At 43.8% G+C, this 26,184-nt stretch overlaps 1 protein-coding gene across 1 annotated transcript in view; it reads left to right on the forward strand.

Annotated features, from left to right (window-relative positions):
- The window catches only part of LOC126194872 (peptidyl-prolyl cis-trans isomerase Fkbp12), a 48,210-nt gene extending 27,708 nt beyond the window's left edge, over window positions 1–20,502 (forward strand). The window contains exons 4-5 of the mRNA XM_049933217.1: window positions 13,194–13,267; window positions 19,833–20,502. Coding sequence (XP_049789174.1) covers window positions 13,194–13,267; window positions 19,833–19,890 — 132 coding nt within the window. The 3' untranslated portion in view covers window positions 19,891–20,502. The remainder of the gene's footprint in view (window positions 1–13,193; window positions 13,268–19,832) is intronic.
- Window positions 20,503–26,184: the final 5,682 nt, after the last annotated feature.

Here is a 26,184-nt window from a genome sequence, read left to right on the forward strand (position 1 = left end):
TAGCGATATATCATTTTGCCTATTTCTTCCACTGGTGCACAAGTAGTTCACTTCCACTTGAGGGCAGCAGTGCTGCTGCAGGGGGCTGGTCATGATGTACAAAGGAGCCTCCAAGTCTGTTGGAAACTCAGTTCCAGTGAGCTTGTGCATCAGCATTCTCACCTGAAGATGGTTTGGGTTTTTCTGTGGCTGTGGCTGTGGGTGTGAATGTGTGTACTTTTTCTAGAGAAACATCAGGTGTTTGGAAGGTAGGGTGAACGATGTTTTCTGGTGTGTTTCTGTGCTCCACATATTGATCTGCTATAGATGAATGGTTGCCTTTATTTTATTTATTGCCCCAGCCAAGAATTTCCATTACTTCAGTAATGTTGAAGTTGATGTAGTTTTACTTTAACATTTATACTGCAGTATTTGTGTACATGTGCTGAAAATGTTGTCACCTTCAAGATCCAGTGCTGTGTTATATACTCACAGTTTTTTGAGTTCATGCTTGGCACCCACAGAGCCCCGAGCTATTGTAGCACATTCTTACTTCTAAGGTTGCATTTCCTTCCATGTGCCCGTCCTTCCCCATCCTCGCTTTTTCCCTACTGCCTCCTCCTTCCTGTCTTGTGTTCTGACTTATATTGAGCTGGCTATCCACCTAGTTTTATTTTATTCCTTGCATTTTGTTCCCCTTGGCTTTTCTCTTTCATTCTTCCTCTTCAGCATTTTTGGTCCCCCTTTGTTGTTTGTCCTTCACTTCTAAATTTTCTGTCTAGTGTGTGCCACTTCAGGAAGAATTTCCTTCCTACAGTCTACAGAGTGGATTCCTCTCCCCTCTTACTTCCCCTGTAGCCCCCCTCCATTCCGCTAGGTCACCAGCAGTAGCCAATCCATGTGGTGGGACTGTTATGTACCTATCTGGCTGATCCTTCCGACAAAACAGGGATCACACTTCTGATACCTGAGCTGTTGAACCCCCACCCCCATGCCTAGGAGTGGTTGCTTGTCATTCCGGAGCATCACAACTCCCAGCTATGGTCGTTGTGCCAGATGCTCTTGCTATGGCTGGGTGAGTCCCATGGGGAGGGGGAAATGCATCAGGCTCCAAAAATCTGGCTGTTCTTCTATGGCTGTCTCTTAAAGTGGTAGCTAATCATTCAGTGCTGCTTTGTATGACACTGCAGGCTTCCCTGCCCTGGCTACACCCTTGGAAGAGGGCTAGGCTCGCCAGCTTGGGCTGAAACACTGTTCTCTCTACAAGGTCTGTGCTAGGATGGTCGGGGAAACATTCACTGCCATAAAGCAGTTGTTTTTTGTGGAATATGTCGAAGACAAGTTTGGCAGAGTGGAGCCTCTCAGTAAGGTATGGTTGGAGTCCCTGTTGATCATAACTTCTTCTGCTGCCCAGTCTGCAGCTTTTTGTGCTCACAATCATCTTGGTCATGTCCCAGTGCCCATTACACCTCATTTGTGTTTGAATATGATCCAGGGAGTTATTTTTCATAGGGACCTCATCCTTCAAATGGATGAAGAACTCAGAGCCAATTTGGAACGACGCAGTGTTTATTTTTTCAACGTGTGCCAAAAGGATCGTAAGGACAATTGTACAGGGACTGGCACCTTTATTCTGGCATTTGACAGAGATACCCTCTCACAGAAAATTATGGTTATTTGTTACCAGTGTGATGTGAAGCTGTATGTCCCGTTATTCATGAGGTGCCTTCAGTGCTTGCGTTTTGGGCATATGTCTTCCCTACGTACAGCGGACCCTCTGTGTGGTGACTGTAGACACCCACTCTGTGAGGGGGTGCCCTTGTGTTCCGCCACCTGTGTACATTAATTGTCACAACCGTCACTCTCCATGCTCACCAGATTGCCCGGTTTATAAGAAAGAAACGAAGATAAGTCAGTCCCTGGATCGTTCATCTTACACTGACGCTTGTCAGAAGTTTGACCGACTTCATCCTGTGTCGTAGACTTCTACTTTTGCCTCTGTTATGTCCTTTCACCTCCTTCCTCTTCCTTATTCCAGTTGGGTCCCTCCGTCCTCCACCCTCCCTTGCAGTTCCCACGTCCGCCCTTCCCAGTGCCACTCCTACTCACCGGTTGAAGAATTGTCCCTCCTTGTTTGGCACCTGCTGGTGATAGGACTTGTCGTCGTCGTCGTCCCCCGCTCCCTCTTGTGTCTGAGGCCAGAGGCCTGCTGCCACATCTGGGCCATGGGACACAGTCTGTGCACCCCAAGGTCGCCTGCTCTCTTTCAGTGCCAGATCTTGCAGAAGCCTACTCTTTCTCTGTGCTGTACCCTCCTCACCCTCTGAAAGAGGAGGAGGAGAACAAGAAACCCCAGGAAAAGGCCACAGGCCGCCCTAGTGTCGCTATAGGTGCCATATCTCCACCCCCACCCCCTCTCTCAACCTGAGCCTGACCTCTTATTTATGGATGTCATTTGGCAGTGTGATCGCCTCCAGCATATTCACCTTCCATTTGGATACCCATGCTGTGCTTATTCAGTGGGACTGTAATGGATACTACAGTCACCTCCCAGAGTTGCAATCCCTTAGTGCCTTTCACTCAGCAACTTGTCATTCTCCAGGAACCTCATTTTACTGGTGCTCACTCACCAATCTTTCCTGGGTTCCGTGCTTTTTGTTGGAACCAGGTCAGCTCTTTGAGGACTTCTGGTGGTGCCTGCAGGTTGGTCCTTACAGTTATTGTTAGTACCCTGTTGGAAGCAGATGCCGTCGTGGTCTGCTTGGACAGTTTGCAATCTCTACCTCCCTCCTGACAGGCTACCTACATCTGCTGCCCTAACTGCCCTCCATCAGCAACTCCCCCCTACCTTCCTCCTCCTTGGGTATTTAAATGCCTGTCACCCTTTGTGGGGCAGTGCTTTTTCATCCAGCTGGGAGATCCTCAGTGACAAGTTTCTTGTGGACCATGACCTATGCCTTCTTAATGATTTTAGTGCTGCATATGGCACTTTCTCTGCCATTGATCTTACACTCCCTTCCCCTCCCCTTCTTCCTTTGTTACATTGTCGCCACATGATGACCTCTGTGATAGTGACTGCTTCCCATTGATTCTCCTGTTCCCTTCCCTCTGGTTAGGTTGCCCTGCTGGGCTTTCCATCATGCTGATTGACCTCTATGTACCTCTCAGGTCATGTTTCCACCTTCTTTGTCGGGTTGCATAGATGACATCTGTGATCGATCCAATAAGATAATCCGTGCTGCTAGCATTGCTGTTCCAACTTGAAAGACCCTGGCCTGTAGAGGATCATGGCCATTTCCATCGCTATCTGTAATCATTGTTGCACCTTGAGACATCTGAAGTGGCACCTGTGCTCTGCTGGTCTTATTATCTTGCACCAAAGCCCGTTACTTAATCAAACAGAGCAAATGGATGTGTTGAACACTGTCTCCTTTCTAGGTTCTTCTGTCTCTTCATCACAGGTGTGAGCTACGCTCTGCACCCTCCAAGGCTCTGTGGCAGTCTTCCATTTCAGGCCCTGCCTTTCAGACAGCATTTGTACAGACCCATCAGTTCTTGCGCAACACCTCATGACCCAAGGCTTTGGCGTTGGCCTCCTAACCCGCCGTTGCCTTCCTCGTATGGAAACAGTGGGCTGAAGTTTCCCCGCTTACCTTTTACCCCTTGAATCCTGTAGTGAACCTTTACCCGAATTCCATCCATAACCAATTGCTTCAACACCTCAATCCTCCACAGTGACAATATATCCTCCAGGTGTTTAATCGTATGTGGCTCCAAGGCATTTTCCCCTCTCAGTGGAGAGACAGCATGTCCTTAAGCCTGGCAAGGACGCATCATTCCTTGTTTGTTACCAGCCAGTCAGCCTGATAATTGTCCTCTGTAAGTTACTAGACTGGATGGTGGCTAGTCAGCTCAGTTGGGTCCTTGAACCCTGGGAACTTCTATCTCCTTAAGAGTGTGGCTTTTGGGAGAGGCAGTCTCCAGTTGATCATCTGTTTCGAATGGAAACTGCAGTTCGGCAGGTTTTCCTTAACTCTGCTATCCTGTCACAGTCTTCTTCAATCTCTGTGAGGCCAATGGCACAGCTTAGCGCCATCACATCCTCCTTATGCTGCGTGAGTGGGGTCGTTGGGGCCCCCACTCTTGATTTTTATTCATGAGTTCCTGTCCTATTGGTCATTTAGAATTTAGGTAGACACTGTTCTCAGCTCTTTGCTGACCCAGGAGAATTATGTTCCACAGGGTTCAGTATAAAGTACCCGTCTTATCACTATTAATGGACATGGGTCATCTCCTGGGCCAATGGTCACCTCTGCTATGGATGTGAATGAATGATTTCTGTATTTGGGCTGGCTCCCACTTGGTGGTCTCTGTGGAACGTCGTCTCCAGGGTGCCATCCGGTGTGCTTCCACGTAAACAGCCTCGCACAATCTTAAATTCTCCGCCCTTATGTCTAGGGTGATGCTTTTGTCACCATACTACAGTCGATCCTGATCCTGCTCTGGAGCTGTATCTTAATGCTCAATGCCTGACCGTGGTCTCCCAGTTCCATTTCTGGGGTCTTCTTTTTGACAACAAGCTTACTTGGTTGGCCCATAGTTGTCATCTGAAGATTGGCTGTTTTAGTACACCCATTGTTCTTTGCCCACACTTCTTGTGCCACCAATCATTTTACTCTTCTCCACCTATACTGGGCAATAATTCTCTCTCATCTGGACTATGGTTGTCAAGTTTATATATCAGCTGCCCCTTCCACGCGCCTCCTCTTGGACCTGGTTCACCTTTGTTTATCCGTTTAGCAACCAGAGCCTTTAGCACTAATGCTGTCGATAGTCTTCTGGTTGACACTGGGATCACTCACCTTTTGAATCGGTGGTCCCAGCTCCTAGTTTCCTATGCCATCACTGTTCACCCCTCCTATTCTATTCTATTCTTTTCGTGGCTTCTGGCTGTCGCCTGACTGCTGCCTGCCCTCAGGTGGGTGTATTGGTTGGGCTTCACCTTGCGTCTCTCCACTGTGACTTCAATCTCCCCTCCTTGTCCTTTCCCGACCCGACACTCCCCCCCCCCCCCACCTCCCCTTTCCCCCTTGCTTAGTTCCTCAGCCTGGATTCAGCTGAATCTCTTTCGGGGTCTGAAAGCATCCATTGCTCCACTGGAGTTGCGTTGTTTGTTCCAAATGCTCTTACAGGAATTTCAGGAAGCCATTATTTTTTTTACACCAATGGCTCTAAATCTGCCGATCGTGTGGCATATGCATTCATGTCTTCTGTTGGCATTGAACACCATCTCCTGACTGCTACATGTAGAGTGTTTACTACAGAATTGATAACAATCTAACAGGTGCTCTGCATTAAACGGTCCTGACTCACCTGAGCCCCCCAGGGGGTCCACAACTCTTTTGTGGATACGTGCGTGGCGAGCACGGGGCCCCGAGCCATTGCAGCCTTCTTTCTCTCCCGGGCTCCATTTCCTTTCCCTTCCCCTCCATGCTCCTTTCCCCTTGCCCTCTCCTCTCCCTCTATTGGTGTCCTTGCTTATGTTGGCCCCCGCTATCCTCCTGGTTCTGTTGGTTTTACACTCCGGCTTTGTTGCGTAATCATCTCCTCCTTTTGGCATTCCTTGGTCCCCCTCTGGGGTTTGACCTCCATTACAAAATTTCTCCTCCGTAGTGTGAGCCATTTGGGGAAGAGCACCTTACCTAGTGTCTCCGACGTGCGCCCTCCTAGTACATTCCACCTTTTCTTTCACGTCGTAGTCTGATGCTAGGGTGCATAGCCAGCACGGTAGCCAGCCCGTGTGGTGGGGTCGCTATGTACCCTTTTGGTTGAGCCCCCTGAGCACACAGGGATCACACTTCTGATACCTGAGCTGTGACCACCTCATGCATGCCTTGGAGTGGTTGCTCGTCATCCTGGAGCATCGGAACTCCCGGCAATAGCCGCTGTGCCAGGCGGCCCTTGCTGTGGCTGGGTGGCGCCCGTGAGGAGAGCCCCTGATCGGAGTGGGTGGTATCAGGGCGGACGCTATGCAGATGAAACGCATACGGGTCCAAAACTCTGGCCGTTCTTCTGCGGCCGTCTCTCTGCGTGGAACTGATTCCTCAAGTGCTGCTTCTCTTGCCCCTTCGGCCTTCCCTTCCATGGCTACCCCCTGGGAAGAGGGTCAGGCCCGTCGTCTAGGGGCAAAATCTTTCCCCTGTTATCTAGTTTGCACTAGGACTGATGGAGATACTTTCACCAGTGTCAAACCTTTATTCTTTGTGGAACACATTGAAGACAAGTTTGGCGAAGTGGACTCCCTGAGCAAGATGCGGTCGGGTTCGTTGCTGATAGCAACTGCTTCAGCTGCCCAATCTGCGGCCCTTTGTGCCTGTACCCATCTTGGCACAATTCCTGTGTCCATTACCCCTCACCAGTCTCTAAATATGGTACAAGGTGTGATTTTTCACAGGGACCTCATCCTTCAAACTGATGAGGAACTTCGGGACAATCTTGGACGGCGTGGTGTTCACTTTGTTCGGCGTGTTCAGAAGGGTCCTAAAGATAATTGTATTGATACTGGTGCCTTTATCCTGGCCTTTGAAGGGGATACCCTTCCTGAGAAAGTTAAGATTATGGTCTATCGCTGTGATGTGAAGCCGTACATCCCACCTCCTATGAGGTGTTTTAAGTGCTTGCGTTTTGGCCACATGTCTTCTCGCTGTTCCCAGGACCCTCTCTGTGGTGACTGTGGACGTCCACTCCATGAGGGGAGTCCCTGTGTTCCCCCTCCTGTATGTGTAAATTGTCATGGTAGTCATTCTCCACGTTCACCAGATTGCCCAGTATATAAGAAAGAAAAAAGATACAGGAGTATAAGTCCCTCGATCGTTTAAGCTACGCAGAGGCCCGTAAGAAATATGCACGACTGCACCCTGTGTCCATGACATCTAGTTACGCCTTGGTTACATCTTCACCCCTTCCTCCCTCTTCCTTACCCCCATCCCGGACCCCTCTCCTCCCCTCCTCCCCTGCGGCTCCCACACCTTCTCCTATGGGCGCTGCTCCCCCTCCCCAGCCGGAGAAGTGTCGCACTCCTTCGGCGTCTACCGGTCAAGGGCACCTCTCCCAGGATGCCCCTTCCCGGCACCTTCCAGGTCAAAGGTCTGCTGCCGCGCAGCGCCCGTGAGAGCCGCGGTCTGTCGGCCCCCAGGTCGCCCGGTCTCTTTCTGTTCCTGATCTTGCTGCAGCTGGCTCCTTTATGCCACACAGCCCTCCTCGATCTCAGCCTGAAAAGAAGAAGAAACATAAGTCCCGGGACAAAGAGCCTCTGGTGTCACCGGAGGTCCCTTCCCCGACTTCACAACCGGATTCTGACCTGTCGTTCATGGATGTCGCCCCCTCCTTGTCGGTGACGGGTGGGGACCCGGCGGTATGACTGGATTTAGCGTGTTCAGCCCTCATTTAAACCATCGTTCTGTGGTTCTCCAATGTAATTGTAATGGATACTATCGTCACCTTCCGGAATTGAAATCCCTTCTTTCGTCCTACTCTGCAGCTTGTGTGGTTCTCCAGGAATCTCATTTTACTGATGCTCACTCACCGACCCTCTGTGGGTTCCGTGTTTTCTGTCGAAATCGGGTCGGACCCTTGCGGGCTTCTGGTGGCGTTTGTACGTTGGTCCGTACAGACATTGCTAGCACGTGGATTCCTCTCCAAACTACATTGGAAGCGGTTGCTGTTAGGGTCCACTTAGACTCTGCAGTCACAGTTTGCAATCTTTATCTCCCTCCTGACAGGACTCTTACACCTGCTGCCTTAACCACCCTTCTTCAGCAACTTCCTCCTCCCTTCCTCCTCCTTGGGGATTTTAATGCTCATCATCCTTTGTGGGGCAGTGCCTTTCCATCTAGACGAGGTCTTCTTATAGACCAATTTATTGCAGACCACGACGTGTGCCTTCTTAATGATGGCTCCCCTACTCATTTCAGTGCCGGTCATGGTACCTTTTCTGCCATTGATCTTTCTCTTTCTTCTCCCTCTCTCCTCCCTTCATTACACTGGTCGCCACACGACGACCTTTGTGATAGTGACCATTTCCTGTTGATTATCACGCTCCCTTCCTGCTCCCCGATGGACAGGTTACCTCGTTGGTCTTTCCACCGCGCCGATTGGCCTCTATACACTGCACAGGTCGAGTTTTCTCCCTCTTTGTCAGGTTGTATTGATGACGTCCTACGTGACGTGTCTGACGCGATTGTTCGCGCTGCTAACCTTGCTGTCCCGCGCTCATCTGGACCATTTCGTCGCCGGCAAGTCCCGTGGTGGAGTACTGCCATTGCCATCCGTGATCGCCGTCGAGCTTTGCAACACTTTAAGAGGCACCCATCCGTAGCCAGCCTTACTACCTTTAAACACCTTCGCGCTAAAGCCCGTTATTTAATCAAACAGAGCAAGTGGATATTTTGGGAATGATTCGTTTCTTCCCTTGGTTCCACTGTCCCTCTGTCACGGGTATGGGCTACACTTCGCTCTCTCCAAGGTTGCCATCGGCAGTCCGCCCTCCCAGGCCTTCACCTCCCAGATGGCATTTGTACGGACCCATTAGTTCTCGCAGAACATCTTGCGACCCATTTTGCACTGGCATCAGCGTCAGCCTACTATCCAGCTGCTTTCCTTCATCAAAAACAGCAGGCTGAAGCTCTCACCTTATGTTTTACCACTTGTGAGTCAGAATCTTACAACGAACCTTTTACTGAATGGGAATTTCTTTCTGCTCTATCTTCTTCTCATGATACGGCCCCTGGCCCAGATTCCATTCATAACCAGCTGCTTCAACATCTCAGTGCTCCACAACGGCAACATCTTCTTTGGGTGTTTAACCGTATCTGGCTCCAGGGCGACTTCCCTTCTCAGTGGAGGGATAGCATTGTGGTTCCCGTCCTTAAGCCTGGTAAGGACCCCCTATCTGTTGACAGCTATCGGCCAATTAGTTTGACCAATGTTGTTTGTAAGTTACTTGAACGGATGGTAGCCCGTCGGCTCACTTGGGTCCTCGAATCTAGGGATCTATTGTCCCCTTACCAGTGTGGCTTTCGAGAGGGACGATCTCCTATCGATCATTTACTTCGCTTGGAATCCACAGTTCGGCAGGCTTTTTCCCAGCGCCGCCATTTGGTTGCTGTGTTTTTTGACCTTCGCAAGGCCTAGGACACGGCCTGGCGCCATCACATCTTACTAACCCTTCATCAGTGGGGTCTTCGGGGCCCACTCCAGATTTTTATCCGCCAGTTCCTGATCCATCGGTCATTCAGAGTTAGAGTTGGTACTGCTTTTAGTTCTCCACGGACCCAGGAGACGGGCATCCCACAGGGTTCTGTCTTGAGTGTCCTTTTACTCATTGCTATCGATGGACTTGTGGCCTCTGTCGGTCCCTTGGTCGCCCCTGCCCTGTATGTGGATGATTTCTGCATTTGGGTTAGTTCCTCCTCGATGGCATCTGCAGAACGGCAGCTCCAGGTGGCTATACGGCGTGCCTCTGCATGGACCCTCTCACACGGGTTTCAGTTCTCTCCTTTAAAATCGCGGGTGGTCCACTTCTGTCGCCGTACTATGATCCAACCTGATCCAGAGCTCTATCTCGCTGCACAACGATTGCCTGTGGTTCCACAGTTTCGTTTCCTGGGTCTTCTTTTCGACAAGCTCACTTGGCTGCCCCATATCAGACTCCTGAAGGTAGGATGTTTCCGTAAACTCAATGTCCTTCGCTTCCTTGCCCACTCCTCTTGGGGTGCGGACCGTTCCCTCCTCCTCCGTCTTTATTGTGCTCTAGTTCTGTCTCGTTTGGACTATGGTTGTCAAGTTTTTGGTTCAGCTGCTCCTTCCACACTGCACGTGCTGGATCCAGTCCACCATCGTGGTATCCGTTTGGCCACCGGTGCCTTCCCTACTAGCCCTGTTGATAGTCTCCTGGTTGAAGCTGGGATCCCCCCCTTTCTGTTCGGCAGTCCCAGCTTCTGGTGTCTTATGCCCTCGCTATCCGTTCTTCTCCCACTCATCCTTCCTATTCTATCCTGTTCCCAGACCATGGACGTCGCCCACCCGACTCCCGCCCTCGGGCGGGTTTACCGGTTGGGCTGCACCTTGCATCTCTTTACCGTGATTTTCAGCTTCCTTCTTTGTCCTGTCTTCCTCGCTCCCTCCCCTCCACCGCTCCTTGGTTAGTTCCTCGGCCTCGAATTCGGATGGATCTCCGCCGCGGTCCGAAAGATTCCATCCCCCTGGTGGTGTTCCGTTCCTTTTTCCGCCAAATTTTATGGGAGTTTCGGGATGCTGTTGTTTTTTTACACTGATGGCTCTAAATCTGCTGATCATGTTGGGTATGCCTTCACGTCCTCTGTTGGAACGGAAAATCATCTGCTGCCACCTACATGTGGGGTGTTTACTGCGGAATTGATGGCAATTTCCCGGGCCCTTACCTTTATTAAACAATCCCCACACAACCGCGTTTTGTTATGTATGGACTCGATGAGTGGCCTTCTTGCTATTGACCGGTGTTTTTCGCGCCATCCCTTGGTCTCTGCCGTCCATGACCATCTCGCTGATATTCACCGTGCTGCTTGTTCCATTGACTTCCTATGGGTCCCTGGCCATGTGGGTATCACGGGTAATGAGCTCGCTGATCGTTTGGCTGGGGGAGCAGTTACTTACCCCCCCCCCCCCCCGTTTTCTGTAACCCCTCCTGCAACAGATTTACGGCTTCACATCAAATCCCACTTCGCACAGTCATGGGCCAATTCTTGGGAGGCTACTCCACTGTCTAATAAACTTCGTGCAATTAAGGTGACACCAGGCCCATGGCGTTCTTCCTTTCGCCTCTCCCGAAAGGACTCGACCACACTGTGTCGTCTCCGCATTGGCCATACCAGGCTGACCCATGGTTTTCTTTTGCGTGATGAGCCACCCCCGCTATGTGGTTGTGGAGCCTTCCAGTCAGTGGCCCACATTTTGGTTGAATGCCCCCTTCTTTTGGCTCTGCGTGCTAAGTACAGACTCACCCACACTTTACCTTTGATGTTGGCTGACGATTCCTGGATGGTCTCTCTGGTTCTCGGTTTCCTCCGGGAGAGTGGTTTTTATTCTCAGTTTTAAGGTTTTTAATCTCTCTGGTGTTCGGTCAGGGCGGTGAGTGTTTGGGTGTCTCCCACTGTAGGCAGTGTTCAGAGATTCCCGATTCACCTCCCTGACCGGAATCCTCTTTTCTTTCCCTTTTACTCTGTTTTTACCCCTTTTTTTTTTTTTTTTTTTTTTTTTTTTTTTTTTTTTTTTTTTTTAAAGGCTTGGTTAGTCTTTCTATTCCCATACGTACTTTCTGCATTATAGCAGTTGTACCCTTTAAGTCACAGGTGGTCTTGCCTATGCTGCTTCAGCATAGTGTTGGGTTCGTTCTCTTGCCGACTTCTCATTTGTTTTTTACCAATGACAACGTGACTGCCCTTTTACGTTTTCCCCTTTTTCCGTTTTATTGTTCTGACTTTTCTGAGATGTCCCGTTAGCAGAATGGGGTATATTTGAAACAAGGGACTGATGACCTTGCTGTTTGGTCCCTTAAACCTCAAACAACCAACAAACCTGACTCACCTGAGGTTTGTTATGTATGAACTCATTGAGTGGCCTTAAGGGTATCACTCATTGTTTTCCCTGTCACGCCTTGGCCTCTGCCATAAATGCCCTCTTGCTGATCATGGTGATGCTGCTTGTTCAGTTGATTTCCTTTGGATTCCTGCCCACTTAGGTATTCCGGGTGGTGAACTTGCTGCCATGTCCCCATTATCTGTGACCCCTCTGGGGACAGATTTGCGGCTTTACATCAAATCTCTTTTTGCTCAGTCACGGGTCGACTCTTCAGAGGTTAACCCCCTGTCTGATAAACTATGTGCCATCGAGGAGACTCCCACCATGTGACATTCTTTGCTCTGCAACTCCCAGTGGGAATCTACCATTCTCTGCTGTATTTATATTGGCCATACTAGGTTGACCCATGGTCTTTTACTCCGCTGTGAGACTGCCCACTTCCCCCACTTCGTAGTTGTGGGGCTTCCCTCATGGTGATCCATATTTTGCTGGACTGCCCCTGCCTTTTGGCCCTTCACATTAATTATGCCTTCCCACCTTCATTGTCCAGGGTGAAGTAAAAGGCCTTGAATTTTACTCTAGAATTTGAGTCCCTCAATCAGTGTAGGCCTTGACTTTGCCTCCACACTGGCCAGTTTCTCTCTGCCTTGTCCCTATATTTTGTCTGCTCTGTTGTACTGTTTTGTTTCCCCTTTTCTTTCTTCCCCTGATGTTGTGCCAATTATATAGTGATGATGGTATGGTATGGCGAGAGTGTCTGGACGGGTCGGTTGTGCTGCTGGTGCATCATCACACATAGTTTTTCTGGTGCACCCCTGCTCTCCCCATTTCCGCCCACTCCCTTTCTGTCCTGTCCTGTCCTGTCCTGTCCTGTCCTGTCCTTTCCTTTCCCTTTATTTGGACGTTATTCCTTCCCCTTGATGGGACTGCGCTGTTTGTGTTGTTCCTCCTTTGATTTCTGCCATCGTAGATCATGTGCATGGGACCAATGAACATGTTTTTGCCTACCCTCCCCCCCCCCCCCCCCCCACACACACACACACGCACCAAATCAACCAACCAACGATAATAATTTAAATGTTCTACTTTTTCACTTTGTTGCAGAATGGGTGTCCATTAATATTAAATTTATGAGAGTATTGCCCACTTCACATTTAAACGCAGTTTGGCAAAAAATTACTCTACCGTGCTGATACTAGACATAGAAAGGTCTGGTTGAGTGCATTTATTATCCCTGAAGCTGTAAATATACGGGTAACAGAAAGGCTACTTAGAAGTTATAATAATTCTTGGTCTAATGCAGCATGCTGCTGTTAACTCGCACACTCAAAGAACAGGAGGGCAGGGGGGAAATTTGTAGCATCTTCTTGCTCTGTACTAAATTTCTGTAGTTACTAAATGTGTGTCTGAAGGTGGACAGATGTAGATGTATTCCTTAAGCCTTCAGAGAAGCTTGCAGTTATTACCACTGTATAATTTTAACAACTTCCACTGCATTAAGAACAGATAATTGGTTTTCTTTCTAAGCTGGTGACAAATCTCTAAATGCCATATACTGTGATAATAATAATTGTATTAATAACTGCAATTATTTTCAGATGTGTGTTGGTCAACGAGCCCGCCTTACATGCTCTCCAGATTATGCGTACGGGTCACGTGGTCATCCTGGAATATATCCTTTGTCTGCTGTATTTAGTGAGGTTTGAAGTAAGATTTCAGTTCTGAATAAACATAACATTACTCTCATAGTGAAATTCTGGGATCTGAGAAGGCTAAAATGAAGGGTTTGTCGTAATCATTAAGATGGAGTGGTGGTGTTGTTTCCTCAGTTCAAAGACTTATTTGATGCAGCTCTCCACACGTCTCTATTCTGTGCAGCCTCATCATCTCTGAAACATTATCAGACCTGCCCAAAGCTCTAAAAGGAGCTGCCATTTTACACCTAGAATATCATGTCTAAGATGATGGAATCACCATTTAACAATGTAGTAGAGCTGTGTGCCTTCGGAAAGAATGGCTATAGTTTCCTGTTGATTTCAGCCAGTTGCATGTAAGCATAGCAAGAGCATATTGTCTCATGTTAAAATGCCAGGTCAATCATCCAGAATGTTGCCCTTGCACCTACTGAAAAGCTGCTGCCCTTTTTCGGGAATCACATGTCATTACTCTTCAGATACCCCTCAGATTTGGTTGCACTTATGGTATGCGTATTTTAGACCTCGGCAAGGTCAGGGTTCCTGAGGGGAGGCTTAATGTTGTTCAAAATGTAGTTTTTTACTGTAACAGAAGTGAAAAGGCTGTTATGTGAAGGTCTTGCTACTTCAAACACCACCTTTTGGAGGAAGAAAGTAAACCATGTTGGTAAGTTCACGAGAGAAGCATAGACCAGACAGTATCATAATGAACAGGTAATGATTTATCTTGGTGGTGGTGGTGGTGGTGGTGGTGGTGGTGGTGGTGGTGGTGGTCATGGAATTACGCCATTGACATAATGAATTGCTGAGTGCAAAAGTGTGCAGAATTAATTCTTTCACTCTAAGAGTATGCACTTGTTCCTTTTTTTTCAGTAAAGTTTTTGATAGCGTGTTCTTTTGTTAGGCTTAGTTTTACATTATTATGACGTTTTATATGCAGTCATTATGGCAATGATTCAGAAAGACTTCAATAAACATACTGAAAGCTTTGGATCAAGGCTGTCAGGCAGATGCAGTATTTCTTGATTTCCGAAAAGCATTTGAGTCAGTATTACACCTAGGCTTACTGTCAGAAGGACAGTCATATAGGGTATCAGGTAAATTTGTAACTGAATTGAAGACTTTGTGGTTGGGAAGACAGTGTTATTTTCGCTGGAGAATTATTGTCAGATGTAGAAGTAACTTCATGCGTGCCCCCAGGGAAGTATGTTGGGACTGTTGCTGTTCATGTTGTATATTAATGACCTTACAGACAATATAAATAGTAACATCAGACTTCTTGCAGATAACGTAGTTATCTATATGAAGTACTATCTGAAAGAAGCTGCGTAAATATTCATTCAGATCTTGATAAGGTTTCAAAGTGGATCAAAGATTGGCAACTTGCTTTAACTGTTCAGAAATGTAAAAATTGTGCACTTCACAAAATGAAGAAAACATAGTATCCTATGACTGTAATATCAATGATTTATTGTTAGAATCGGCCACCGCAAACAATACCTGTGTGTAACACTTCATAGGGGTATAAAACGTAATGATCGCATAGGTTCAGTCATGGTTAAAGCAGGTGGTAGACTTCGGTTTATTGGTGGAGTAGTGGGGAAGTGCAGTTAATCTGCAAAGAAGACTGCTTAACAAATCACTTGCGTCAAGTTCTAGAAAATTGCTCAAGTGTGTGGAACCTGTACCAAATAGGACTAACAGGGGATATTGAACATATACAGAGGGAGCAGCATGAATGGTCACATGTTTGTTCGATCTGTGGGAGTGTCCCAGAGAAACTGGAGGAACTGAACTGGAAGACTCTTGAAGACAGATGTAAACTACCGCGAGAAAGTCTATTAACAAAGTTTCAAGAATTGGCTTTAAATGGTGATCCTGTGAATATACTACAATGCTCTTTGTAAGAACCTTCAACATCGCAGCGCGTCAGCAATTGTTGGTTAATATATTAAAAAACTAAAAACCCGCCGGGATTGCGAAAAAAGCACCTAGTGTTAAGTTTTAACCCAGGTTTCGGCGTAGATAACTAAACCTTCTTCAGAACAATAAAACCCACAAGTTCCTAAGAAGATCTTTGTCAGTGATTCTTAGGCACTTGTGGCTTTTATTGTTCTGAAGAAGGTGTAGTTATCTACGCTGAAACCTGGGTTAAAACTTAACGCTAGGTGCTTTTTTCGCAATCGCGGCGGGTTTTTAGTTTTCTAATGCTCTATGTATTGCTCACGTAGGGATTATGAGGATAAGATTAGAATAATTACTTGATGCACAGAGGCATTCGGTCAGTCATTCTTCCTGCACTCTGTTTGTGAATGGAATGAGGAGAAACCCTAATAACTGATACAGTGGGATATATCCTCTGCCATAGACCTCTAGGTAGTTTCGAGAGTATAGATGTGTCTTGAAAGGAGGATATAAGATGAACTTCAACAAAAGCAAAACAAGGATAATGGAATGTAGTCGAATTAAGTCGGGTGATGCTGAGGAATTAGATTAGGAAATGAGACACTTAATGTAGTAAAGGAGTTTTGCTATTTGGGGAGCAAAATAACTGATGATGCTGGTTGAAGTAGAGAGGATATAAAATGTAGACTGGCAATGGCAAGGAAATCGTTTCTGAAGAAGAGAAATTTGTTAACATCGAGTATAGATTTAAGTGTCAGGAAGTCGTTTCTGAAAGTATTTGTATGGAGTGTAGCCATGTATGGAAGTGTAACATGGACGATAACTAGTTTGGAAAAGAAGAGAATAGAAGCTTTCGAAATGTGGTGCTACAGAAGAATTCTGAAGATTAGATGTGTAGATCACATAACTAATGAGGAGGTACTGAATAAGATTGGGGAGAAGCGGAGTTTGTGGCACAACTTGACTAGAAGAAGGGACCGGTTGGTAGGATATGTTCTGAGGCATCAAGGGATCACCAATTTAGTATTGGAGGGCAGCGTGGAGGGTAAAAATCGTAGAGGGAGACCAAGAGATGAATACACTAAGCAGATTCAGAGGGATGTAGGCTGCAGTATGTACTGGGAGATGAAGCAGCTTGCACAGAATAGAGTAGCGTGGAGAGCTGCATCAAACCACTCAGGACTGAAGACAACAACAACAGATGTAGAATAAACACTGTAGTTTACTTTGGTCTTTGTTTATTTCATGTTTTCATACACTATCAAATGCTTTTTCTCCATAGCTTTTTTCTCCATTGTCAGTAACATGTTCTTTGTTATACTTACGTACACATTATTAAGGGACAGCTTATAGACACAAGGGTTGTTACCTGCATTTACGAAATATACCTCGGAGCTATGAGTTGTGGGCGTTTGATTGCTTGCAATCTCAGTATAGTCAACTACGTGTGAGGTGTCAAGTGATGTTTCAGCAGCCAGTGTATAGTGAGGCTTGCATATCACTTGTTCTCCCTACACACCTTGGTGAGATTCTAATCATCAAAAATATCCTGGTCACTCTGCTTTGCTCATTCTAGATACATGTTAGTGCCATATTGTGAATATTTCTTACTGCCCCAATTGTGAAACTAGTGCCTTGCACCATTCCCTCCTATACTAAAGCAGCCAAAGTTGTGGCTTGGAGAGGTATTTCATCTTTTCCTTCACCGTTAACTGCCAGTGAAAAGCCTTTTTCTCAGTCCATGACTTATGTGTACGCACTAGCCACAGTATCATTCCTGATACATGGTTGTCCTCCAGTTAGCATCACAAGAAGCAGTGACTACCAGACACACCATTGACTGTTGGAGGCTACACTATACTTCATCAGTGCTGGCCTTTGCCACATTGTTGCACCTAATCGGTCACTTAAGTGTTTGCTTTGTGGAAGTGTTTGTTTAGTGAGAGAGCTTTGATTTTTCATAATATATTTGGCTTTTCTTGTTTTGGAGTGAAGGTGACTCAGTTACAATACACACGGGGTCAAATTGGGTGTCACATAAGAGGTGTAAGAATTTCTTCATAACCTTAAATACAATCTCAGAAAAGATGAAATCTAAAAATTGCAGTGTGGCGTTCTACATTGATCAGTGCAAGAATGGAAATCTGTAGTTATGTAACAGTTTCAGTGTGCAAGGAAATGCTTTTGAAAGTGCAACTCACTAAGTTGGACAGTTTCCAGGACATTTGTCACACTATTGGAATTTTATGATAGTGTTTAGTTTCCCTTATGGCAAAAGACAAGTGTGTTACATGACAGGATAGATTTAAAAAGGGATCACTATTTGATAGGCAGAATTGTAAAATATTTTGGGGTTTGGGAAATGGAATGACGGAAGGTAGATTCTGATGGAATGTTCTGATGTGGTAGCAGGTAGGGCAACTTCTCTAACAAAAATGTACGTCACCTAGAAAATGATTGAGTTGTTGCGTTACCTATCTTGATGAGACTTGGCTCAATCAAAATTAAGCCAGGAAATATTATGCAGGATTTGAGGGGAAATGGCAGCTTGAAAGGGCTGACTGGATAGAAAAACAGACTTACTGTTATGGAGGTTAATCAGACTATAGCTTCATTGAAAGTTCAGTGTTAATGTTTGCATCTGGCAAATCTAGTGATCCTTGTGAGATTTTAAACACCTGTGTTTAGATCTATTGAGTGGTTTAGTGTGAGGTTGTCATTGTCATGGATAATGTCAATTCAAATCCAATGGAAGAAGAAACTGCACAGTTACCAGAAGAGACAAATATTTAAATTTTGGGTTGATATATCAGAGTTGCCACAGGTTCTGGAAATTGGGGAATTTCAAACATGTCGGGGAAATTTGGAAAAAAGAAAACACTGGAAAAATTTTGGTTTTTGTCTAAGTAGATGAAATGGTTTGTCTACTGTGGTGTCGCGTATTGTCAGTGGCTTGGTGCAGTCAAGTACATGCGCCTCTTCGCTACTCCCACATTACTACTGCTGCTCCCCTTCCTACCACCCCCATCAGCGTGCAGTCAGTGCTGCCACACTTCTTGTCCCTAGGCTTGCAGCTGCCGACGAGAGTCAGGGAGGTGTGAGGAGTGGTTTGTTTGGATCTGATTCTGAGAGACTGCAGACGCAGCGGCCAGAGATGGTGCTCATGTGTGCACAAGTTGCATATGAGTGATTGGGTAAATGTGTGTGTGTGCGCTTTCATTTTCTGACAAAAACTATGGCCGAAATTTTACTTCTGAAAGTGTGATTGCCTTTTGTACGTGCCTGTCTGCAGCTCAGCAATCACCTTTATGGTGAGTTGCTACCTATCCTCATTATTGATTCCCAGAGTATTTGAACAAGTTATATGTTGCAAGGATTGATCACTGTGGTCTCATTTCAAAAACATGCTGTCTGTGGCTTGTGAATAGCTGGCCACATGAGTGGACTTCTGCAATGGGCCGAAACCACAGGCCATTTCTGCAGATATTTGAAATGGATCAGGTCTGCCGATCTGAAGCACATTGTTTCCCACTGATGTGCAGGCCGTGCCCGTCAGATCTAGTCTCACCGATTTGCCCACAGGCCAGGGCTGTTTGTGTGTGGCGTAATGCTTCAGATTTTCATAGTTTATCCATGGACCCAGGACTGCAGTGCTCCTCAGCATGCCAGAGGCCACGAGTGACTGATTTCAAGAATTGTGACTGTCTCGCCACAAGTACATTTGTACAGTGTGGCGTTCTATACACATTTTATTTTTTCTAGTACATTTTGGCACTTAAAAAGTAAAAATTAGTTTGTATGCTAGAGAGTATGGACGATAAGAAGGAAAACAGTCAGTCTGAGATCATTACAAAAGAGGTTGATGTTAGTACTTATGATTTTTGTTCACATCAGGAAATGCCATCAGCTTGCAAGTAATTTTTTTAAGATATATCCTTGTTTACACTGTTGTTCCTTGTACTAAGCTGCAAAGACATATTGTCAACTTATGTCTTAACTTACCCTTGAGATCTCAAAATTTGTCAGGGAAAAAGTTAAAACTTGTGTGGGCATCAGGGAATTTCACTTGGGGAAACTTGTGGCAACGCTTCATATGAAAATGGAGATGTTAAAGGGAGTCGGGCTTCATTAGCATCTTTATACCTGTGCATCAGACACTCTTGATAAAAATCTGACTTGAAATTGGTTAGCAGTACAAAATAAATATTTTATTTCAAGATTATATATATTTCATATACAATTGAAGCTGAAGAAATTCTCTCTCTCTCTTTCTGTTTCTTTATGTTCGACTCGCATATCTTGAAACTTCTGGATGCTAACTTTGTTTTTATCTTTTCTTCAGCTAATATTTAGGCTGTCTTACTTTTAGCCCTTTCCTTGTCTCTGGTTGGTTTGTGTGTGTGTGTGTGTGTGTGTGTGTGTGTGTGTGTGTGTGTGTGTGTGTGTGTGTGTAAAAGCTAGTATTTATTATTCTTTTGTTTTTTGATTGTGCTCTCAGTACTTTAACAGATTTGTTTCTGTGTTTACTTTGACTAATATGATTTGTTATAGTGCTAAAACTTGTTTTGTGATTCATTATGTGTATTAGCTGTTTTTATGTAGACAAGTTAATTGTAGACTTTCCTTAATGAAAATTACTATTCCACCCAATGCAACACTGATATTCGATGTTGAGTTACTGAAGGTTGAACCTTGAATAACATCAAATAACCAGTGAATCAGCAAATCAACCAACAAACCAAACTGTCAGCCAACTGACAAACCAACCAAATTGTTATTTCTATGCTACAACAGTATCATTTCCAGTGTTAAAACTTTCTATTTTAGTGATACTGCATCTGTGTGGATGCGTGTGTGTAATGTGTAGGATCTACTTTAAAGATTTTTGGACTGTCATTTTAAACTAATGCATTTCAGTAATATATATATATGCCAAAAGCTGTCTTACAAGAAAACTTATACTAGTGTCTTATATACTGTTTATGTAGCAACTTAGTAGAATGAATCTTCGACTGTTCAGGTACTGATTGTGACTCATTTGTAAGTTTATTAATTTTCTCAGTGAGGAAGTTTAAAAATACTATCTTTTTAGTATTAGTGATTGAAATATCACTGTCTTCCAAAATACCTCAGCTATACTGTCAACCATTTCAAGATCTTTTTGCTAGTGCCATTATTGTTCTGTAATATTTTCATAGTAACCAAAGTTGTGTATGTTAAAAGGATTTTGATCATTATGTTGTTACCCCATATGAAAAAATGTGTAAACAAAATATTAATGAATAAATGTCAGTGGCATTTGTCTTAATTTGCACTTGTTATTTTTGTGAACCACAAGCTACAAACTTGGACCATTCTTACCAACATCATTGACCTACCAAACCTCTCTGAAAATATTAACTAGAAGCCTAGTGTTGTATTAGACAAGATTGTGTTAAATGATATGTTTGTCATCACTTTATAAGTGGATGATCCCATACAGGCTGCGTAGTTAGTGTGAAACAATTGAAAAACAAATTCAACAAACTTTTTTTTTTCTCCCCCTTCCAAAATAACAGTGAAGTAGAGATAAAGGGATAAAACAGCAAGCAAATATCTCTAATCCAAAATGCCAGACAAATGTAACATATGTTGTCTGCATCTGTTAACTTTTTGTATGGATGGCATCATTGATAACTGGAAAAGAAAGGCATAGCTCTGAAATATAATAGATAAGAGAGATGAACTTATTCTTTGCAGAGGATCAAATAACTATTCAAAAGTTATTCTACAGAGGATGGGTGATATGTTACTGATAAGGAATGCTGCTATATAGGGGTGTGCTTGAGTGGTAATTTTCTCTTCATAATACTGTTTTGTCAGAATTCTGCTTCTGCCCTGATGATCTTTGGGGAACCTCCTTTAATAGAAAAGATACTTCTCAAACTTGTCTTGACAATTACAAGAGAAAACAAAAACTGCCTTCATACATGGAGTTAATGAATTGACCATATGGGGTTGGTAAAGATACATGCCAATGTGTTGGAAGGATGATGTTAAAAATCCTGCCCAATTATACCGATTCAAATTTTAAGCAAGTGCCAGATTTGGAAAGCCATCGAAAATTATTTGCATCACCCTTTCTCTCTACATAGTTGAGTTGGTATTTAAGTCTTTAATTACCTTCAGGTTTGAGAAACTGTCGACAGAGGACAATATTGAAGGTAATGGAGAAGAGTGTACTACTGATGATTTATATTCTGTTCTATTGCTTTCAAATAAAAACTTGTATTATAGCCAGAACACCAGGAACTTCATTTACTGTTCATCTCAGTAATACTGCCAAGATAAAGAATGACAGTCAATTGATCAAATCAAGATAGCTCAGAAATATTACATAAAATCAAAATTTGACTGTTGTACTGTGAATAAAGTGAATATTTACATTACTTCTAGAAAATTAATGCATCTTGAAAGTGCAAATAGAAGTAAATAAAATGATTAGATGTAGTGAATATCCATGATTAAAGCTTATGATGGAAACAGAAATTGGGCAGTATGAAATTTAGTCTGGCACGTCGATATACACAATAAGTGGAAGAAGAGCATTATAATTATGTTTAAGAAAGGCAACTAGAAGCAGTGTGTGCTTGCAGATGTAGAACCAATGTCTTTTGGGCTATAAATATCAAATGCTTGTTTTAATGGACAGAATTGCATTTGAAACAGCAGGAATGTGACATGATCTGACAACTCTCCCGACACTTTTACCCAGTCGCATAGCAACATGCTTCACCAACCCTGAGACTGAAGAAGAGGAAAAATATTTGTATGTTCCCTATGTCAGCCACACGTTTCCATTAAATTGTGTTGAACGAGTTGGTTGGTGTACAGACAATGTGTACATGATTTGTTTGTTTGTATGGCTGAACACTAACTCTTGAGAGAGAGAGAGAGAGAGAGAGAGAGAGAGAGAGAGAGAGAGAGAGAAATATCTCACAATATGCTGTTCACTTTACTTTGCTGAAAACTATTAGATACATAGTGGTAGTGTTCTGTTCTCATTTGAATACACAGATATAATACAATACATAAGAACATAAAGATTACAGTGGTTGAACCAGAAACACTCAAAATGTTCCAGGTACAATCATAAATAATTATTCAAATAAAATGAATTTTTAATATGCCACATTTTAAATTTGACTACAACCAGTGTGAAATAAGTCGTAGCCTCATACAGATTCCAAACCTCATACAGATAATCCCGAAAATTTATGATTGTGAATTTTTAATAGCATGGAAAATACTTAAGATTTAAAATGAAAATTTTGGGACACATGCAACAGATAAGTGAGGAGGGAATTGTTCATGCATCAATTTTGTATTGCGTGTGCTACATGTTTTTTGTCTTAAATTTTTTACAAGTATTTTTGCAGCTATTAAAGATTCATAATTACAAATTTTCAGGATTAGCTGTATGGGATTCGGAATCTATTTTGGGCTAGGAGAAATTAATTTATACCTGTTGAGTCTGATTTTAAAATGTGTGTTAAAATTTAATTTTTATTTGTTTATGTATTTATGTTTTGCTTTTGTCTTTGTGTGAAATTTTTCAATTGATTTCAAACATTTTGATGAGGTATAACAGAGAAGAGATGTAGCAAATTTCAGGTTTATTTCAGTTTTTCATCTGCCTTAGTTAATATATATTGCTTCCCCACACGTGTATCTTCTGAAAAGACCATGAAGACAAAATTTAAAGATTTGAGCCCACACAGAGGGTTACCACCACTCTCTCTTCACATGAACCAGTCACACCCAAAACAGAATGACAGTAGTACATAAAGTACCCTCTGCCACACACCAGGCAAGAAACTGAGTTAATATTGCATTGTCATCCAGTCCTGAGCTGAGCTGTGTGTAGAATTTAAAGCCTGTGTTTAGATGTAGAAAGAAAGAACCCCACCTCTGACACATGCATCAGTCCACACAAGACAATATAATGAATGCTACACGTCAAACTGCCCACATAATCACAAACTCCAAACACATGCAAGTTAAACAGTCTCAGTAAAATATTCAGAAACAACTATGCTTACTAACAGGAACTAGATGCTATAAAAAAAATGTTTATTACACAACCCGTTTGTGACTCTACAATCACATCAGAACTGTAAATATGTTTAATTCCAGCCCAATGACAATGCTTTAATCCAATAAAACAAAATACTTATGGTGATATAAGTATGCATTTTTAGCAATTCCACAGATGAACCTAGAGTGCCTTAAGTAAGTATATGGTAAGTGGACATCATGATGAGACAAATGAAGAGTTTAAATTAGATTGTGTTTATTTCTGAGATATTGAGTTTCAATGAAGCCCTGCCTTTCACTTTTTATCAGTATGGAAGAAACTACAGATTTTATTTCCAGTGAACCTTTGCAGAATGCTTGCAGGTAAGTGTGTTAGGGCCAGTAACTTGCCACTTACAACCAACTAGTGTGTCCAAGACAAAGGAAAATGAACATTACTGTTATGAAGGAGAGAAACTGACTTGAATGCATCTCTCAGTATATTTTTCCAATTGATAATCTGTGTAGAAAGTTCAATAGCAATTTCTGTGAGTTCCCACTTGCTCCCTTACATGCAGTAAGTTATGCGTGCCAAGTTTACCATACATTCAACAGTTAAGTTAGAAAGCACATGTATATCATTAGCCATTCATCATTCACTAGGGAATAAACACCTTCTAAATTTCTACATGGATTATGATCTTTAGCGATAACATTCATGTCCAAATGTTTTCTAATCTCATCCAACAAAGAACGTCCTTGCCCTTTGTAGCATTTGTTCACTTGACTAAAAAATCTGTCCACTTGTATGTTCATTGAGCTGTGTTATTTTTTTAAATAAAATGTTCTGTGTTGCATTCAATTTAGAATGCAGATATTTTGTTATTGCAATTGCGCAAACATTTCTCTACAGGAGCAAATTGTTTTGTCTTGTGTCTGCTAAAGACAATTAAACTCAAGCTCACAGTATAAAAAGAATTGTTGCACATCAGAATAATTTTATTGTACATGTCTCGAATTTTTAAAAGGCTCTACAAAGTGAGCTCTGAACAGAAGTAGTTAGCTCTGGGCTGGTGTGCAATTTCAAAGTCAACAAAGCATACTGGCAATTCAACAGATGTCAGGGTAGGAGGCAAGCATTGTCACATAATCTCAGAGTGAGGAAGGCAGAAATGCAAACATTGCTATGCTACATAACAAGGCACTGTTTGAACACTATCTACATCTACGTGGTTACTCTGCAATTCACACTTAAGTGCTTGGTAGAGGGTTCGTTGAACCATTTTCGTGTTGCTTCTCTATCATTCCACTCATGAATGGTGCGTGGGAAAAAGGAACACCTAAATCTTTCTGCTTGAGCTCTGATTTCTCTTATTTCATTATGATGATCATTTCTCCCTACGTAGGTGGGTGCCAACAAAATATTTTTGCATGCGGAAGAGAAAGTTGGTGATTGAAATTTCGTAAATAGAACTCACTGCAAAGAAAACTGCCTTTGTTTCAGTGACTGCCACCCCAACTTACATATTATATCAGTGACACTTGCCCCTATTGCGCGATAACACGAAACGGGCTGCCCTTCTTTGCACTTTTTCGATGTCTTCCATCAATCTTACCTGGAAGGATACCACACCATGCAGCAATATTCCAGCAGAGGATGGACAAGTGTAATGTAGGCTGTCTCTTTAGTGGGTTTGTCGCATCTTCTAAGTGTTCTGCCAACAAAGCACAGTCTTTGTTTCGCCTTCCCACAATATTATCTATGTGGTGTTTCCAATTTAAGTTGCTTGTAATTGTAATTCCTAGGTATTTAGTTAAATTGACAGCCCTTAGATTTGTGCAATTTATCATATACCCAAGATATATCGGATTTGTTTTAGCACCCATGTGGATGACCTCGCACTTTTCTTTGTTTAGTGCAAATTTCCACTTTTCGCACCATACAGAAATTCTCTCTAGATCATTTTGTAATTGGAATTGATTGTCTGATGATTTTACTAGACGGTAAATTACAGTATCATCTGCAAACAATCTAAGGGGGCTGCTCAGATTATCACCTACCCCTGTGACCACACAATAATTGCACTGTAGGTGGCTGAGGTGGAAACTCCCCATGCAGTCCAGGGAGTATGTGCCTGTCATGGCTTGGGCACGGGGACTCAGGGCAATGGTTTACTGGGTGGGTAACCATTCCTGTGGCTGGGTAAGGCCAGTTGGGAGAGCGCCCATGTTTGGAGTGGGTGGCACCATTGCAGAGGATTCACTCATAAAGCAAATTAAGTTTTCTTTCACTGGTAGCTGCAGTGGCCCAGCAGTCTCTTCACATGGGAAAGATGATGATAATGGAGAGTGTGATGACCCCCATAATGTTCCCTTCTCTGGTTATGACATGGAAAGAGGGACAAGCCAGTCAACTGGAAGTGAACACTTCACCCAGTACATGGTCTACTCTCAGACTGATGGGGATACTGTTACTGCAATGAAACCATTAGTTTTTGTTGAAAACAAATTTGGGGCTGTTTAATCTCTGGGGAAAATATGAAATGGTTTGTTATTATTTAAAACTTTCTCTGCTATCCAATCTACAGCTGTTCACGCGTGTGATCATCTGGGTAACCTACCTGTGACAATTCCCCCTCACAAAAATTGAACAGGGTCCAAGAATTATCTTCCACAGAGGTTGTAAGCTCCAAACAGATGAGGAACTCTGGAATAATCACCATAAGTGAGTAGAACATTTTATCAGACATGTACAGAAAGGGCCCAAGGCTGCTGTGGGTCCCAGGGCTGGCTGCTCTTCATCTGTCCCTGCACTCAGTGCAGATGGCTCCTTGAACAAACCTTGTTCTCCAATAGTTATGAAGCAAAAGAAGAATTGGGACAAGGCTCTTCCAGTGCCCCCAGAGGTGCCTGGTCCCCCCACTCACGCAGTCAG

This window comes from Schistocerca nitens, chromosome 7, assembly GCF_023898315.1.
Source record: "Schistocerca nitens isolate TAMUIC-IGC-003100 chromosome 7, iqSchNite1.1, whole genome shotgun sequence".
In the NCBI taxonomy this organism is placed as follows: domain Eukaryota; kingdom Metazoa; phylum Arthropoda; class Insecta; order Orthoptera; family Acrididae; genus Schistocerca; species Schistocerca nitens.